This window comes from Bufo bufo, chromosome 3 (genome assembly GCF_905171765.1).
Source record: "Bufo bufo chromosome 3, aBufBuf1.1, whole genome shotgun sequence".
Lineage (NCBI taxonomy): Eukaryota > Metazoa > Chordata > Amphibia > Anura > Bufonidae > Bufo > Bufo bufo.
The window spans coordinates 287,351,747-287,371,781 of record NC_053391.1 but is presented as its reverse complement, the minus strand read 5'-3'; the positions used below and the strand labels follow the sequence as shown (position 1 = coordinate 287,371,781).

The 20,035-nt window shown below is 45.3% G+C and overlaps 1 protein-coding gene across 1 annotated transcript in view; it reads right to left on the bottom strand.

The window, feature by feature from the left end:
• Positions 1–313: 313 nt before the first annotated feature.
• GRM4 (glutamate metabotropic receptor 4) overlaps positions 314–20,035 on the bottom strand; it is a 328,568-nt gene continuing 308,846 nt past the window's right edge. Inside the window, exon 9 of the mRNA XM_040422220.1 lies at positions 314–586. Coding sequence (XP_040278154.1) covers positions 314–586 — 273 coding nt within the window. The remainder of the gene's footprint in view (positions 587–20,035) is intronic.

Here is a 20,035-nt window from a genome sequence, read left to right as displayed (position 1 = left end):
AGCTGTTTATTTAAAATATATGTGACCTTGCTATAGTAACAAATCAGTGACTTGAATTTCTCAGTAAATAGATAAGACAAATAATCCTCTTTACCATTTTAGGCACAGGTCTTACATTGGTTTTGTTGACTTAATTGAAGCCTCATTTCACATTCTTTGAACAAAGCAGTAGATTTTTGATTGCCTTATCATCAGGTTGTTTTAAATTTAATGGATTAGATATCTCAAATCTTTAATTGCATGCCATTCTGTAATAAAGTCCTTTTGATAACTAAAATAAATAATTTTGATGGAAAGTTTAAAGGTGAACATGTTACTTCTGTTCATAATAATACTTGCCTTGTGTCTCCATGCTATCACATAGCTCAGTCTTTGCCTCGCCATTTGGTCTGTAGCCTCCTTTTTGAGTGAATTTGTTGCTCATTGTTGCTGCAGTGACAACAGCTTTGAGGCTTCTTTTGCGTTTGGGGACATTCAGTTCTGGGTGGAAGAGGATAACGTAGACCTTGGGCATATAGAGCATACCTAAGGACACTGAGGCACTCAAACTCACTGAAATGGTCAGTGTTGTTGTCTGGATATGCATCTGTGGACAAAATTCAAACATGAGCAAAGTAGATAATAACTCATAGGACTGTGGGATAAACACTACAGATTTCCATATAATGAAACATGTTCTATATATTTTTTTCATTTTAAGAGTAACATGCAAATACTATCATAACTTGGGAGGAAGAAACACACACAACAGGCAATTAAAGTAATAAATGGAATGGGTGGAATTGCAGTTACCAGAAAGATTATCAATATAAGGGTTATTTAGTAGTGTTGGGCGAGCATGCTCGGCCAAACACTAATTTTACTCGAGCATCGCAATGCACGGCACATCGCGGTGATCGGCCGAATACCATGTGTGCTTGAGCGCAATGCTCGAGTCTCCTTCCCGCACGTTTGTTGGCTCTTACACAGCCAATAAACGTGCAGATAAGTACTGCCATTCACTGTAATGCCATGTTGGCTACTGGCATTACAGTGATTGGCTGGCCGGAACGCGTCATCGGGTGCTATATAGCACACGATGACACGTGTTCGGCTCAGTCTTAGTCAGATAGAGCTGGAGAGCATTAGGGAGAGATATTGTAGGAAGTGAAATAGGAATATTTTAGTTTTTATACTTGTTAGAGACCCAAAAGTCCTTTTAAGGACTATAGTTGTATCTGGCAGCAATATATATTTTTAGCGCAACCTGCGCTAAATAGCTTGCAATTATTTGGCCGCTGAAGACAGCGACATTATCTGCGCTACATCTTCTGTCTAACGTGTGAGCAGCCTAAAAATGTCTGTGACATCCAGTGTACTTTTTCCGTAGACATTACCTGCGCTACACCTCAAGTATAACGTTAGCACATCCGAAATATCAGTGACATTCAGTGTCATTTTTTCGCCACTGGTGACAGCGACATTAATCTGCGCTACATATCCTGTGTAAAATGTGCCCATCCTAAATATCAGTGACATTAATTCAGTGTAATTTTTTATTAGGTGGTGGTGACAGCGACATTACTTGCGCTAACATTACAGCGACATTACTCACAAGGTGAATGATGATGATGAAACAGTTGCCAATAAGTCAACCGCAATTAATGTCTCAAGAGGTTTATGATGAGGATGAGACACAGTTGTCAGTAACTGAGGTTGTAGTTAGGTCAACAAGTCAGGAGGATGAGCAGAGTGAGGAAGTGAAAGAGGAGGTGCTGGGCTATGAAGTCACTGACCCAACCTGGGAAGGTGGCAAGATGAGCGAGGACAGCAGTACAGAGGGGGAGGGATCAGCAGCACCGCAACAGGCTGCAAGAGGCAGTGGGGTGGCAAAAGTGAGAAGGTGGTCCACACCAAACAGGCCCGCAACTGTTCCCCGGAGCACCCCTTTGCGGCAATCTCCCTTGCCAAGGGGTAGGTGTTCCGCAGTCTCACGCTTTTTTGAGGAAAGTGCGGACGATAAAAGAATTGTAATTTGCAACCTGTGCCGTACCAAAATGAACAGGGGCATGAACACTAGCAACCTCACCACCACCAGCATGATCCGCCACATGGCATCAAAGCACCCTAAATGGTGGGCCGAATGGCTGTGTCCTCAACCAGTGTCTGCGGGTCACACCACTGTCTCCTCTTCCCATGGCTTACGTGCTGGCCCATCCCCTGTCCAAGACGCAGGCCCGGATGCCTCCCGCCATGCACCTGGACCTTTACAAGCACCATCAGCTAGCACATCTACTTCTGTACCCAGCGCAGTGTACAGATGTCGATACTCCAGGCCTTTGAACAAAAGTGCAAATACCCAGCCACCCACCCACAGACCATAGCACTAAATGTGCTTTCTGCGGTACTCTGTCCCTAGCCGCCAATATTTTTCACGGTGTGCAGTCTCAGCCTTATACCAGCATGTGTCCCTTAACATCACCCGTGCCCTAACCAATGCAGTTATTGGGAAGGTCCACTTAAAGACTGACACATGGACAAGTGCCTTTGGCCAGGGATGCTACATTTCCCTGACGGTACGATTGGTTAACGTTGTAGAGGCTAGGAGCGAGTCGTACCCTGGGATGGCACAGGTGCTACCAACGCCAATGATTGCGGGTGTCACGGCTGAGGATGGGGAAAACCCTCAGCCGTGCGATGACAGAGGATGGTAGTCACGTCTTGGCCAGAACCACAGAACTAGGGAGCAGGTCACCTCCTATTGCCTCCCTAATCTGACCCTAACTCCTAGTGACATGAGCCGACCTTGAAGGTAGGAGGACTCATGCTCTGGAACCTCGGGTCCCTACTTGCCCTCCGCCGGTCCCTACTCTAGGAGCTGGGTAGACTACCTGTTCCTCCTGGACATGGAGAGACAGGAGTCTAAAGATGGCCAAACTATACAGACAGGGGAAACGGAAACAGGCATATGGCAATGGCAGGTAAGTGCAACTAGTACTAACACCCACCTGCCACAGACACAGGGCCTGGGACCCAAGTATCAGTGCTGCTGTCCACAAACACAAACGACAGAGCACACACACCACACAGGACACCAGGAAACCATACGCTGCAAATAATAGACATGACACACAAACACATCCTCATAACATCGTGTATAAACAATACATAACAATTTGTTTATGACCACAAGGGTGGCCCCCACTGGCAGATGGAGGGTTTCTCCAGGAAAGCATGGCTGAAGAACCCCTCAGCTTCAGATCTCCAAAGAGGCTATATAGCCCAAAGTGGCCACACTCACACAGACACACACAGGAGAGGGAATTAACCCTTCCAACACTAACAGGGAGTGCAACCACTTAAAGGGGAAGTGTCCAAATGCACATCACACTGTAGCTGTTACCGCAGGCAATGACATGGGTGGCAACCATGTCCTGGGAGTCAGCCAGAAGGCCGAGACACTGCCACCACATATACACATACCAAACGTTGCCACGGGCAGCCACAGTGAAGGGAAGTGTCACAGTGCACACCTAACATAAACCTAGTGCACACCAGACATACAAAGTGCATAACATACACACACACACCTAACAGAGAGGTTGCTAGGTGCAACCGCATGCACATTGCCGCAAGCTGCCTAGCACCAGCTCAGTCTGCTCTACTGCGACAATACCCAACTACTAGTTGCTCGCGGCAACCACAAGTGAGGCTACACACTAGCGGCCCTCACCTGTCGTTGAACAACTAAACCAGACCGCAGGCAACCGCATGCGGTAAAGGAGTCATGGCCATGACCATGGCCGTGACAGCGGGCCCTGCTTCCATCAGGGTTTCCGCCGCCACCTACATTAGTGGCTGCAACCCCCCTTCTCCGCCCCCTCCTCCACTTCCACCTCTGAATTATAATCTTGCAGCACCAGTCAGACATCAGTCAGTAGCTAGAAGCAGTGTAGCACTGCAGTGGGGAAGCGGCAACAGGCTGTACTTAAACTGATCTGCTTAGGTGACAAACAGCACACCTCCGCAGAGCTGTGGCAGGGGATAAGGGACCAGACTGAGCTGTGGCTCTTGCCACTCAACCTACAACCAGGCATGGTTGTGTCTGATAATGGCCGTAACTTGGTGGCGGCTTTGGAGCTTGGCAAGCTCACACACATACCATGCCTAGCCCATGTGTTCAACCTAGTGGTTTAGCGGTTTCTCAAAACCCACCCCAATTTTCCTGAGCTACTGGTGAAGGTGCGTCAAGAGTGTGCCCATTTCCGCAAGTCATAAACAGCTTCTGCCAGTCTGTCAACGCTGCAGCAACACTTGCGATTTCCAGCTCGCCGACTGTTGTGCGACGTGAGCACGCGCTGGAACTCTACGTTCCACATGTTGGCCAGGCTTTGTGAGCAGCAGAGGGCAGTAGTGGAATACCAGCTGCAACATGGTCGCCGCCTTTCCAGTCAGCTTCGGTTCTTCACAAGTGATGAGTGGGCATTGATGTCTGACCTCTGAGTTTTTACGCAACTTTAGGAATTAACACAGATGGTGAGTGGCGAGAACACTATTATTAGCGTAACCATCCCACTTCTGTGTCTACTCAAATGCTCGCTGCTCACAATTAAGGCAAACACTTTGCATGTGGAAGAGGTGAAAATGGGGAAAGAAAGTACACAGGGTGATAGCCAGACAACCCTCAGTTCATCTTCTCAGCGCGAATTGGATAATGAGGAGGAGGATCAGGAGATGGTTGCCTCCGCTACAGAGGGTAGTGCCCATGGAAGTTTTATTCCATTTGTTCACCGTGGTGGGGTAGAAGAGGAGGAAGAGGATGAGGAGATTGAGAGTCCTCCTCCTGATGAGGACAGTTAAGTCTTGTCTGTTGGGACTCTGGCACACATGGCTGACTTTATGTTAAGCTGCCTTTCATGTGACCCTCGCGTTGTACACATTTTGGCCTACACTGATTACTGGTTGTTCACCCTTCTCGACCCCCGCTACAAATAGAACTTCTCATCTCTCATTCCTATGGTGGAGAGGACGAGCAAAATGGTGCAATACCAGAAGGTCCTTGTGGAAAAATTGCTCCAAAAATTTCCAGCTGACAACGCTGGCTGCAGAATACGTAGAAGGGGAGATGAGGGGAACACACAGCAGTTCCAACAAAAGCAGGGCAACACTCTCTAAGGCCTGGGAAAGTTTTATGACACACCGCCAGCACACTCAAACTGATGCGCGACCTAGTGTCACAAGGAGTGAAACATTTTGGAAAATGGTGAAGGAGTACGTAACAGACCATGTCAGTGTCCTCAGTGATCCCTCTGTGCCTTACAACTATTCGGTGTCCAAACTGGACACGTAGCATGAACTGGCGCTCTACGCCTTGGAGGTGCTGGTCTGCCCCGACGCCAACATTTTGTCAGAGCGTGTATTTAGTGCTGCTGGGGGCATAATAACTGATAAGTGCATCCGCCTGTCAACTGAAAATGCTGATCGGTTGACTATTATAAAAATGAACAAGGCCTGAATTTCCCCCGACTTCTCTATTCCACCAGAGGAAAGCGGCTTAACATAAAGGCACTCTAAATGTGCACCCCTTCCACCACTAAAAAGGGTATGTGGTTCAATCTCCCTTTTCTCGGCCTCCTCCTCCACCATCATATCAACATACTTATTAGGCTGCCCTCGGTCCTAATGTTTTAGAGGGTCAGCTCAGCAGCGGGCCCTCATCCATAATGTTTTAGAGGGTCACCAGCAGGCCCTCAACCATAATGTTTTAGAGGGTCAGCTCAGCAGCAGACCCTCACTCCTAAATTTTTAGATGTTCAGCTCGGCAGCAGGCCCTCGCCCACAATTTTTTTTAGATGATCAGCTCGGCAGCAGGCCCTCGCCCACAACATTTTTAAGATGGTCAGCTCGGCAGCAGGCCCTCCCCCACAAATTCTTTTAGATGGTCAGCTCAGCAGCAGGCCCTCGCCCAAATTTTTTTTAGATGGTCAGCCCGGCAGCAGGCCCTTGCCCACTAAATATTTTAGATGGTCAGCTCAGCAGCAGGCCCTCGCCCAAAATGTTTTAGATGGTCAGCTCGGCAGCAGGCCCTCGCCCACAAGATTTTTTAGATGGTCAGCTCGGCAGCAGGCCCTCGCTCACAATTTTTTTTAGATGGTCAGCTCAGCAGCAGACCCTCAAACCTAATGCTTTAGAGGGTCACCAGCAGGCCATAAATCATAATTTTTCAAGGGTGTCTATGATGCCCTCCTTTATGTGTAATAAAGGGTGTATTGAAGTGTCGGTTCCTTGAAATTTTTGGCAGCCCTTTCCCTTAGTGCATAGTCTTTATGAGTGTAGGAATCCCACTACCTGAGCAATTGTACCACAATGTGAATGAGGCCCTCCTTTATGTGATATACAGGTTGTATCGGAGTGCCTCTTCCTTGTAATTTTTGGCAGCACTTGCACTTCATATACAAGTAAATATACAGAAAATAATGTTTCCTAACACTTTTTCCTTTAAAATCGATTTTATCTTCGGTTTTGTGCGTATTATTGTCAGTCTGTAAAAGTGGCGTACTACTTGGACAACATCGTTCCCAGCAACAACCTGGGAGTCCAAGATGCATCCAGACATCCTCCCCATGCTGTTCCCAAACCATTTCAGTGGTGTTTCTATAAATTTTTTTACCTTTTCCTATGAACCAGACACCCTCCCTTCTTCAGAGCAGGTAGTTACTGTTTTAATGCTTGGGTTCTCCCATTGACTTCCATTGTGTTCGGGTGCTCGATAGAGCACCCGAGCATCCCGAGGTGGTCTACTTGAGCACCCGAGCACTTTGCTGCTCGACCAACACTATTATTTAGTCCAGAAAAAAAAAGACTGAGGGATGATCAAATAACCATGTATAAATATGACAGGGGTCAGTACAGAGATCTCTCTTGTTGTAGGTGGCCAGCTAAGACCTGTCCTAAGTTACTAATATAGCTTATATGTTTATACAGCTAGACCTGCCAATAACCTTAAAGGGCTTCTGTCACCCCATTAAACCGTTTTTTTTTTTTTTTCCTTTACTAATAATCCCTATAGTGCGATCTCAGCATACATAAGCTAATTAATGATTTTCGTTCAGTAGAATTTGCTAAAAATCGATTTTTGAAATATGCTAATTACCTTGCTACTGCAAGTAGGGCGGCTACTTGCTGGTAGCAGCCGCATCCTCCGATCGTAATGACGCCCCCTCTGCATTCTGATTGACAGGGCCAGGGAAGGGAATCGTTCTCTGCTGGCGCTGTTAGAATTTGAAATCTCGCGCCTGCGCCGTACCTGTCTTCAATCGGCGCAGGCGCACTGAGAGGCGGCCGCTCGCTTGACCGCTCCATCCTCAATGCGCCTGCGGCGATGACGTCACATCTACACCCGGCGCAGGTGCATTGAGGAGCGAGTGGCCGAGTGAGTGGCCGCTTCTCAGTGCGCCTGCGCAGATTAAAGATAGGTACGGCGCAGGCGCGAGATTTCAAATTCTAACAACGCCAGCAGAGAACGATTCCCTTCCCTGGCCCTGTCAATCAGAATGCAGAGGGGGCGTCATTACGATCGGAGGATGCGGCTGCTACCAGCAAGTAGCCGCCCTACTTGCTGGTAGCAAGGTAATTAGCATATTTCAAAAATCGATTTTTAGCAAATTCTACTGAACGAAAATCATTAATTAGCTTATGTATGCTGAGATCGCACTATAGGGATTATTAGTAAAGGAAAAAAAAAACAAAAACGGTTTAATGGGGTGACAGAAGCCCTTTAATGCAGTTCCTATGTTTGTGTGTTAACCACTTAAGGACCACAGGTTTATACCCCCCTAGTGACCAGGCAGTTTTTTACAAATCGGCACTTCACAATTTTAACGGTTTATTGCTCGGTCATAGAACTTGGCACCCAAATGAATTTTACCTCCTTTTCTTCTCACAAATACAGCTTTCTTTTGGTGGTATTTGATTGCTGCTGAGACTTTTAGTTTTTTTGATATTAATCAAAATAGACCGAAATTTTCTCAAAAAATGTGTATTTTTAACTTTTTCTGGTAAAATTGTTCAAATATAATTACATTTCTATACAAGTTTGTTTCAGAATTTATTGTGCTACATGTCTTTGATACAAAAAAAATCCAATAAGTGTATATTTATTGGTTTGCTCAAAAGTTATAGCGTTTACAAACTATGGTTCAAAAAATTTGAATTTCCGTATTTTGAAGCAGCTCTGACTTTCTGAGCACCTGTCATGTTTCTTGAGGTGCTAGAATGCCAGGATAGTATAAATACCCCCCAAATGACCCCATTTTAGAAAGAAGACACCCCAAAGCATTCACGGAGGGGCATGGTGAGTTCATGTATGATTTAATTTTTTTTCACAAGTTAGCGGAAAATGACACTTTCTGAGGAAAAAAATAAAATAATAATAAAGTTTCCATTTCTGCTAACTTTGGGCAAAAAAATAAATAAAAATCTCCCACGGACTCACTATGCCCCTCAGTGAATACCTTGGGGTGTCTACTTTCCGAAATGGGGTCATTTGTGGGGTGTGTTTACTGTTCTGGCATTTTGGGCGGGGCTAAATTGTGAGAAACCCTGTAAAGCCTAAAGGTACTCGTTGGACTTTCGGCCCCTTTACGCACCGAGGCTGCAAAAAAGTGTCACACATGTGGTATGGCCGTACTAAGAAGAAGTAGGGCAATGTGTTTTGGGTTGTATTTTTACATATACCAATGCTGAGTGAGAGAAATATCTCTGTAAATTGACAACTTTGTATAAAAAAATTAAAAAGTTGTAATTTACAGAGATATTTCTCACACACAGTATGGGTATATGTAAAAATACACCCCAAAACACATTGCCCTACTTCTTCTGAGTACGGCAATACCACATGTGTGACACTTTTTTGCAGCCTAGGTGCACAAAGGGGCCCAAATTCCAATGTGTACCTTTTGGATTTCACAGGGCATTTTTACGCATTTGGATTCCAGACTTCTTCTCACGCTTTAGGGCCCCTAAAATGCCAAGGCAGTATAAATACCCCACAAGTGACCCCATTTTGGAAAGAAGAGGGGTCACTTTGGTCCGTGAGGGGTATGGTGAGTTCATGTAAGATTTTATTTTTTGTCACAAGTTAGTGGAATATGAGACTTGAAGAAGACTTGTAAGAGAAAAAAAAAAAATCATTTCGCTAACTTGTGGAAAAAAAAAAATTATCTTCTATGAACTCGCCATGCCCCTCAAAAGTGATCTTTATAGCGCCGCAGCAATTTTATGGTGTTTTTGCAGTGAGCAGAAAAAATAAAATATTTCTGTCACTGCGGGGTGGACTGAACGCAAGTGTGGGCACAAGATCAGGCCTGATCGGGCGAAAAATGCGTTTTTTGTAGAGCCTAAGGTGACCCTAATGTACTGATATAGATCTAATTGTGATCAGTCTTGATCACTTACAGATACTAAATAGTACTAGTGCTGATTAGCGACAGCGATGACGCTAATCAGCGACTAATCAGTGACTGCGGTGCGGTGGGCTGGGCGCTAACTACCTAACAAGTAGCTAACTAACTGGCGGTGATAAGGGACCCTTAGGCCCCATTCACACGTCCGCAATTCTGTTCCGCATTTTGCGGAACGGAATTGCGGACCCATTCATTTCTATGGGGACAGACTTTGTCCCACTCGGATCCGGAATTGCGGATCTGCACTTCCGGGTCTGCACTTCCGTTCCACAAAAATATAGAACATGTCCTATTCTTGTCCGCAATTGCGGACAAGAAAAGGCATTTTCTATATAGTTCTAGCAATGTGCGGATCCACAAAATGCGGAAAGCACATTGCCGGTGTCCGTGTTTTGCGGATCCGTGGATCCGCAAAACACATACGGACGTCTGAACGGAGCCTTACAGGGGGATGATCAATGACAGGGGGGTGACAGGGGGTGATCAGGGAGTCTATATGGGGTGATCAGGGGTTAATAAGGGGTTAATAAGTGACAGGGGGGTGTAGTGTGGTGCTTGGTGCTACTTACAGAGCTGCCTGTGTCCTCTGGTGGTCGATCCAAGCAAAAGGGACCACCAGAGGACCAGGTAGCAGGTATATCAGACGCTGTTAACAAAACAGCGCCTAATATACCTTTCTGATGCGATTTTTTAAACATCTACAACCTGCCAGCGAATGATCAGCGCTGGCAGGCTGTAGTTTAACTTCAGAGATGCGCGCCGCTGTGAACGCGCGTGCATGCGCACGCATTCACGCGAAATCTCGGGTCTCACGAGATGACGCCAATAGGCATCGCTGAGACCTGAGAGCGCCGCCGTCCTGATGCCTATCGGCATTAGTGTGACGAGAAGTGGTTAAAGACCAAAGCAGAGTTATTTACAGTGACTTCATATTTGGATGTCATGTAATAGTTATATTTTGTGTCCACAGAAGCAGAAAAAGATAATGTGCCTTTAAGATTCATTATATAATGTAAGGTAAGCTCAATAACAGAGTTAAACTGTTGTTGATGGGCAGGAGTCTAAACCAATCACAGCCAGCCTCACACACAGCAGGAGTTTTGACCAATCACAGCCAGCCTCACACACAGCCTGTGTGGGAAATTCCCTAGCAGGAGCTGCTAGAAATCCTTATTCACCAGAGAGAGAAGCTGAACAGACATTCACTCCAGTAGGATCTGTGTTTTATGGAAGCAGAGAGGCCAAAATAGGTATTTAAAACGGTTGTATAATGTTCCTTTTAATATAGTGATTAGAACTGTATACTGAACCAGTTATATGTGTGTTTATTTATAGTTCCACCAATTGCAAACTACAAATACTGTACCATACAAGCAATTTCAACCATTCAAATTCCATATTCAACCAATCTGCAAATAGTTACTGCTAACTGCATATTGCAAATTGCGACGAAATACCACAAGTGAACTATTAGTTAGACCTCAGATATACCTCTCAGAGAGATCATAAAGTGCTTGAATAACTTAAAGTGAGAGTACAGATACTCAAGAGATAAATATATCCACCATTTCATGTTGAATGACAAGATTGAACAGTTGAACCACCATCTTATGCATACCACCATCTTGTGATATCTTTTCAACACGTGTTATGTACATGGACTATCTGCAGCGGAGGCGGCAGTGTTATATATGAAGAAAAGTTGAAGTTAATAAAGAAGTTATTTCAAGCATTTGGTGTGCTCTTTAAACCAACTGTTTCCATAGAACGGCGCTAGATGAATTACAGAGTAACAGTCTGGTTAGACTAAAAGTTAGAGATATCAAAATTCTTCTAATGCCACAGCGCAAAAGGCACTTCATAGTGCTGCGACTGCCATAGTGGAACTATCACCCGAGGGCGAAGTGATAGCGCTCCTTAACTTGCACAGTAAAGAGCGCATTAGGTCAGCGGAGAGCCAGCATATATCGCCGCGCAGCAACTGTTCCTTGAGTGAGCAAGCAAAGACACCTCAGCGGAGCTACCATAGAGGCCATAGAACGTGTGCATTAGTCAAAATGCAGCCGACTCAGTGGCAGAACGGCAAAGGCAAAATAATCAGAGAAAGAGCGCCAACCCTCCTGCGATTCCTAGAGAAAGAGATGCATGGTGGGAGGCCAAAGTCCAGAGCTAGAGTGCCCACACCGCTATCCACAGAGAAACCACGTACTGCAGCCAGCTAATTTCACGCCACTAGGCCCAAGGTCTGCAGCAGCGTATGTAAGTCAGCACAAAGAATCGCAAGTGCAGCACAGAACATCGCAAGCAGCATATCCAAGCCAGCGCATCGCAAGCATTGCAAGTCTGCACAGAGCATTGCAAGTCTGCACAGAGCACAGAGCATCGCATCATATTAAGAAAAGACATGTCTCCTTTAAGACTGACATTTGTTCCTGCTCTTCAGAATAAGGTCAGAGCTTTCCTTTTATTACTTATCATTGCATATAGGCTTTGGCATAAAGAGACATTTTTTTGTGTTCAGAAATAAGAGACTTTAAAGTAATAACAAAGGACAGTTTATAGTATATGGACTATAAATTATTTAAAGTGAAAGTAATTTATTTCTGCATTTTGTCAGTATTGCATTTAAAGTAATAATATGCCTTTTATTTGTGTTGATTGTGATAGCATTGATTGTAAAATGTCTGAGCCTAGTATTACTATGCCACTGTTAGAGGATACAAAGATAGATAGATTAGAAGTTGAAGAGCAAAGAAACCTGTCTGAGGTAGAAGAGTCTGATGCAGCATTAGTCTTGCCTCAAAAAATATAGCCCAAACAGATGAACTAAGACGTTCATTGCGTGCCAGAAAACCGACCTCAAAGATGCTGGAGAATTTTGAGCAAGAAGCAGCATTAAAAGAGAAAAAGTTCGCCCAGATGTATGATAGGTAAAAATCATGCATTAAAGACATGAAGACATGCGTAGAAAGCTAAATCAAGAAAGTATAAAAAGGAACTTGAGTGATATGGTAGAGACGGTAGAAGAATCTGAATCAGAGCTTAAGGCAGCATATGTCAACCTGCGGTAGTTTACGACGCCTTCCCAGGATATTGTAAGGAACATGGACACATGAACGGCGGTCACTAAAGACTTGTTAAAGTTCATGAGAGAACTATCATCTGCAGCAAACTATGATGAAGTTAAAACAAGAAGTAGAATGAATGCGCTTTTTATGAGAGTCTATGCTAGGTCCTTAGGTAGAACCACAATCTCAAGTGTAACTTTCTTCGCTAGCAGATTTGCCACCCACATATCAGAGTCCTCAAGTACTTCAGCCAAAAGAAAGGAATTAGCTGAACAACTTGCTGTCAAGAGAGCAGAAATTGAGATGGAATCTGCCATCGAGGCACAGCACTGTCAAATGGAAGCACATCGCCATCAAATGGAAGCTGAAATAGAAGCACAGCACCAACAGATGAAAAGTCTGGAAAGGCAGAAAGAAGTTAAGATCATAGAAGCCAGACTCAGAGTACACGAAGAGGATATGAATCAGAGTAGTCATAGGTTCAAATCTGTACTAAGTGAAGAGGCAGACTTCTACTTTCCTACATACTCCCAGAAGAATGGAAGGAAATCTCCAGCACTTAGTGAGGAAATAAGTTATTATCCTTCCATCCCTGCTCAGAAAGACAAAGAGAGGCCTAGTCCAGTGTTAGAGGGTAAATCCACACACCTTTTTCGTATCTCTACCAGAAAAGATAAAAAAAAGGGACTCACCTAATTCAGAACTAAGTGAGAAAATAGAACAGAATGATTCTATCCCTAGATGCCATGGCAATGCTCAGGAGAGTGTTACAACCATTGTCCCAGCAAAACAACAGAGAACAGTCCTAGCTAGACTTCCCGTTCCGGAACCTACTGTATTTTCAGGAGACGTACTGAGGTTCATAGAGTGGAAGGCAAGTTTTGATATGATTATTGAGCATCAATGCTTCAGTCCAGTTGACAAGTTATTCTATCTTTAGAGATATGTTGGTGGGGAAGCCAAGGAAGTTCTTGAAGGTAACTTTTATAGAAAAGACAAAGAAGCCTACAAGCAAGCTTGGTAAATATTGAATGCAAGATATGGTCAATCCTACAACGAGCTTTTAGAGAGAAATTGAATAACTGGCTTAAAATAGGTCCTAAAGCAACACTTCAGACTCCAAGAGTACGGTGACTTCCTGCAAGCATGCAGCAATGCCATCCCACATGTTCAAGGTCTAGAAGTACTGAACGACTATCTAGAAAACCACAGGATGCTAGCCAAGCTACCTAAAGAAGTGGCTGGCCTGCAAGAGAGATAAGACGTGAAAGCAACTAGCTTTGCAACCAACACAGCAGCTAAAGGTCCAGATACCTACGAGAGCAAAGTTCAAAGTAACTACTGGGATCAGTAGAGAGACAGAACCAACAAATCTTCAGACTTACCTTCAAATGTATGTTCTGTGGAGAGAACCACTCCATACACAAGTGCCAACAATTGAAGGAGAAGTCCCCAGATGAAAAGAAAAGGTTTGTACTTGATAAACAAGAGTGGTTTTGGATGTCTAAGAAAAAGCCATGTTACTAAGGAGTTTAGGAAAAAGACTGCATGCAGCGTTTGCAAAGGACGCCATCCTACACCACTACATGAAGAAAGTCCAATGAAAGATAAATCCTCAATACCTAAAGATACTGAGGAAGAAAATAAAGTATTGGTATTCTCTTGCAGAGGTGAGGGAAGGAGAAAGCAACGGCATGTCAATGGTTGTACCAGTGTGCATTTCAAATCCTAAAGGAGGAATAAGAAGGTATACGCCTATGCGCTACTGGATGCCAAGAGTGACTCACCTTCCATTGAGCAAGGAATCTGAAATAAATTACAAGTGGCTACAGAACCAGTGAAGCTCAAAGAAGGTTGTACATACCACATCAAGGTGTCTACCACTCAAAGAAACCAGATAAGATAGAATGTTATATGATTGCTCAGCAAAGTACGATGGTGTTGCATTGAACGTTCATCTTACTAAAAGAACCAGATCTTACAAACACTCTGCCTGGAGTACTCTGTAGATTGAGAAAGTATCCCGTAGTGGTCATGTGTGACTTTGAAAAGATGTTCCACCAGTTTCATGTACAGAATATAGAATGAAAGTACACTTGGTTTGGAGCAGCATCATTCTAGATTGCGGCAATTATGGTATGAAGTACCTGGCCAATCAGACTGAAAAGGATTGCCCATCAGCAGCAAATTTTCTGAAGAAAAACTTTTATGTAGATGATGGTCCTTATAAGGCTAGAGTCCACAGAATCTGCAATCAAATTAGGGTTTAAAGAAAGCCAAGAGTTATGTGCAAGAGGAAAACCTGCGCCTTCACAAATTAATCTCAAACAGAGAAGTACTGGAATCCATCAGTGACTCTGAACGTGCAGCAACATGATGAATGTAGATCTCAAATATTGATTATCTTCTAATTCAGACGTACTTGGGATTGGGATGGAATGTAGAGAATGACAAGTTCTTATTGAGTATCTATTGAAGAGAAAGTTGCAACTAGACGTACCATCTTTCCGCAGGGCTTCTATATTTGATCCATTGGTATTCTTGGCTCCAGTAATCCTCGGAGCAAAAGAAATACTACAAGAATTAGGCAGACAGAAGTTGGGATGGGATGAGCCCCCATACCTGAAAATTTGAGGCCAAGGTGGGAGAGGTTGGATAAGAGACTTGCTTAACTTCAGATAACTAGAGAAGTTCGGATACCCAGATGTTTTGTACCTCAAAATTTTGGAAAGTACAAGAAAATAGAACTTTATAATTTTTCAGATGCCAATAGTTATGGTTATAGTCAGTGCTCCTACATCAGAGTAATAGGAGAAGAAAAGATACACTGTGAAATGGTTATGGGGAAGGCCATAGTTGCACCTACCAGTATTCAGACAATACCAAGACTTGAACTGATAGCAGCCGTAGTTTCAGCATCAGTAAGCAAGTTTCTGATAGAAGGATTTGTATTGAAAATAGATGAAGAATATTTTTGGACAGACTCGCAAGTTGTCCTAGGATACATAAACAACGAAGCTCGAAGATTCCATATCTTTGTTGCCGAGAAAATTTGGGAAATAACAAAACCGGAACTTTGGCATCACATTGACACAAAGCATAACCCAGCAGATCATGCGTCAAGAAGCCTGAATGTAACAGAATTTAAAAATTCTAATTGGTTCACAGGTCCAGAGTTCATTTGGGAAAAGGAGATCATGCCAGTAAAGGTTACACAGAATTGTCTATGGGTGATCCAGAAGTAAAAGTTGTACAAACATTGAGCACTGCTGCCAAGTGTCAAGATGACATACTTGAAAGACAGCCAGATGTTCAAAATGGAATACAGTCATAAATGTAGTAGCTCAAATTCAATGTTTGGCAAAGTGAATTAGAAAGAAGGAATTGTTGAATTTAGAGGAAAAAATGAAAGCTGATGAAATAGTCATAAGACTCATTCAACAGAGATTCTACAGTGAAGAGTTGAAGAGACTTAGTCAAGAACCTAAAAGGCTTCCAAACAACCACCAATTGTACAAGCTTAATCTTGTCCTGCAGGATGGTATACTGAAGGTGGGAGGGAGACTAAAAAATGCATTGTTACCTAGCAGAGTGAAGCATCCAGCAATTCTACCCAAAAACTCTACCTTCACAAGATTGATTGTTGATCACTACCACAACAAACCCTTGCATCAAGAAAGAAGCTTTACCCAAAGCTGTTTGAGAGAAGGTGGTTACTGGATAGTGAAAAGAAGCAAAGTTATAGCAAAGTATATAAGTAAATGTGTAGTCTGCAGAAAGGCACGTAGACCTACCGAAGAACAAAGAATGGCAGATTTACCAGCAGATCGTGTATACCCCTCACCGCCATTTCTTTATAGCGGAATGGATTGTTTTGGCGCATTCATCACCAAACAGAACCCTAAGGAGTACAAGAGACTAATATTTACATGTCTGAGCTCCAGAGCAATTCACCTGTAGAGATGTCCCGAACTATTCGCCGGCGACAGTTCCCGGCGAACATCGCTTGTTCGCGTTCGCTGTGGCGGGGCGAACATATTCGATGTTCTGTCAGCCCCCATATACGTCATCATTGAGCAAACTTTGACCCTGTACCTCACAGTCAGCAGACACATCCAGCCAATCAGCGGCATACCCTCCCTCCCAGACCCTCCCACCTCCTATCAAAAAGCAAGGACAGCATCCATCTAGATTCATTCGGAAGCTGGCAGTGTTAGTGAGAGCAGGGACAGTGCTGCTGCTTCTGCTGATTTAATAGGGAAATCGGTAGCTAGGCCAGTGTTCTGTGTCCACTCCAGTCCTCAAAGACTCATCTGATCTGCTGTAAGGACAGCGTCCTGACAGCACCCCAAAAAGCCCTTTTTAGGGCTAGTACAGCAGTCTGCTTTTTTTTTTTTTTCCTCTGTAATATAATTGCAGTTGCCTGCCAGCGTGTGTCAGGCCCACAGCGTGTACTGTGCCCACAACTGCCAGTGTCCAGTGCCACCACTCATATCTGGTGTCACAGTAGCTGGCATTTAAAACAGTAAAACTATTTTTTCACTGTAATATAATTGCAGTTGCCTGCAAGCGTGTGTTTCAGGCCCACAGCGGTGTACTGTGCCCCACTACTGCCAGTGCCCAGTGCCACCACTCATATCTGGTGTCACAGTAGCTTGCATTTAAAACAATAAAGCAATTTTTTCACTGTAATATAATTGCAGTTGCCTGCCAGCGTGTGTGTCAGGCCCACAGCGTGTACTGTGCCCACTACTGTCAGTGCCCACCACTCATATCTGGTGTCACAGTAGCTTGCACGCATAGAAACACTAATCGAAAAAAAAAACGACAGGCAGAGGCCGGCCACCCCCGCAGGGGCCGTCGTGGTCGTGGTGCTGTGATTTCCTTTGGCCCTAGAATAATGCCCAGTGTTCAGAGGCCACATACCCTGAACTCGAAAAGTTCTGAGGACATAGTTGACTGGCTAGCACAGGACACCCAATCTTCTACAGCTTCCGCTCAGAACCTTGGCGCACCATCCTCCTCCAGCTCAGCTTTGGACACCTCTCAAGTTACCACTCGCCCGCCTGCCGCCATCACCAACACTAGCACCACAGCCGCTTCACTGGATCTGTCAGAGGAGTTATTTACACATCAGTTGGAAGAAATTAGTGATGCGCAACCATTATTGCCAGAGGATGTAGATAACAGGGATATGTCTCAGTCAGGCAGCATTACACACATGAACGTACGGTGTGATGATGATGATGATGTTGTACCCGCTTCTGCTTCCTTTTCTGAGTTGTCAGATACAAGTGAAGTGGTTGATGATGACGATGTGTCTGTGGATGTCACGTGGGTGCCCGCTCAAAGAGAAGAAGAACAGGGGGAAAGTTCATATGGGGAGACAGAGAGGAGGAGGAGACGAGTTGGAAGCAGGGGGAGGTCGTCGCAAGGAGCTAGTGGCACAGTCAGACAGCATGTATCGGCACCCGGGGTCAGCCAGACAGCACGCCAATCAACGCATGCTGTTGCCACCACCAGAATGCCGTCATTTCAAAGCTCAGCAGTGTGGCATTTTTTGTGTGTGTCTGCCTCTGATAACAACGATGCCATTTGCAAACTGTGCCAAAAGAAACTGAGTCGTGGGAAGTCCAACACCCACCTAGGTACAACTGCTTTGCGAAGGCACATGATCTCACATCACAAACGCCTATGGGATCAACACATGATGAGTACAAGCAGCACACAAACTCAAAGCCACATCCTCCTCCTGGTCCAGCATCTTCAGCCACGTCATCTACTGCTGTCCTCCTTGCCCCCTCTCAACCATCCGCCACTCCGCCTCTCACCTTGAGCAGTTCCTGCTCATCTGCCCACAGTCAGGTGTCTGTCAAGGAAATGTTTGAGCGTAAGAAGCCAATGTCACAGAGTCACCCCCTTGCCCGGCATCTGACAGATGGCTTGTCGGAACTCTTAGCCCGCCAGCTTTTACCATACAAGCTGGTGGAGTCTGAGGCCTTCAAAAAAATTGTAGCTATTGGGACACCGCAGTGGAAGGAACCCGGCCGAATTTTTTTTTCACAAAAGGCAATCCCCAACCTGTACTCTATTGTGGAAAAGGAAGTCATGGCATGTCTGCCACACAGTGTTGGGGCAAGGGTCCATCTGACCACTGATACCTGGTCTGCAAAGCACGTTCAGGGCAGGTATATCACGTACACTGCGCATTGGGTAAACCTGCTGATGGCTGCCAAGCATGGAATGCGTGGCTCTGCAGAGGAGTTGGTGACACCGCCATGACTTGCAGGCAGGCCTGCCTGCCACCTCCTCTACTCCTCCTACTCCATCCTCTTCGCTAACCTCCTCAGCTGAGTCCACTTCTGCTGCTGCGTCATTGCTCCACATCAACTGCACCCCCCCAGCTCCCCAGGGCTATTCCACATCCCGGATACGACAGTGTCACGCCGTCTTGGGGTTGACTTGCCTGAAAGCAGAGAGTCAACACCGGACCAGCACTCCTGTCCGCCCTGAACGCACAGGTGGATAAGTGGCTGACTCCGCACCAACTGGAGATCGGCAAAGTGGTGTGTGGACAACGGAAGCAATTTGTTGGCGGCATGAATTTGGGCAAGTTGACACATGTGCCGTGCATGGCACATGTATTGAATCTGATCGTACAACGCTTTTGTGCATAAGTACCCAGGCTTATAGGACGTCCTCAAGGCAGGCCAGGAAGGTGTGTGGCCTTTTCAGGCGTTCCTACACGGCCATGGCGCACTCCAACAAGAAAAAGCCGTCAACGAGTATTTGTATGGACCGGGGTGCTTGGACAGCCTCTGCAGAGCTGGGAATTTTTTTGCCACGTTAATGGACGCTCATGTGCAATGCCTGTAGGCTCATTCGTCCTTTTGAGGGGGTGACAAACCAAGTCAGTCGCCACCGAAGGCACCATCAGCGACATCATCCCATTTGTTTTCTTCCTGGAGCGTGCCCTGCGAAGAGTGCTGATCAGGCCGTAGATGAGCGTGAAGAGGAAGAGTTGTGGTCACCATCACCACCAGAATACAGCATTATCAGCATCGCCTTGCTGGTCCTGCGGCAACGCTGGAAGAGGGAGTCTGAGGCTTTGAGGAGGGAGTAAGACCAATCACAGCAGGCATCCCAGGGTGCTTGTGTCACCTATCTGGTACCCGTGGTGTTGTACGTGGCTGGGGGGAAGAACAGACCTTCAATGAGATCAGTGAGGACGAGGAACGGGACATGAGTAGCTCAAACATCCAACCTTGTGTAAATGGGGTCTTTCATGCTGTCATGCCTGTTGAGGGACCCTCATATAAAAAGGCTGAAGGGAGAACGACCTGTACTGGGTGGCCACGCTACTAGACCCCCGGTATAAGCAGAAAGTGGCTGAAATGTTACCGAATTACCGAAGTCGGAAAGGCTGCAGCAGTTCCAAAACAAGTTAAAAAGTATGCTTTATCACAGCGTATAAGGGTGATGTCACAGCACAACGGGAATCTAACAGGGAAGAGGTGAAAGTAA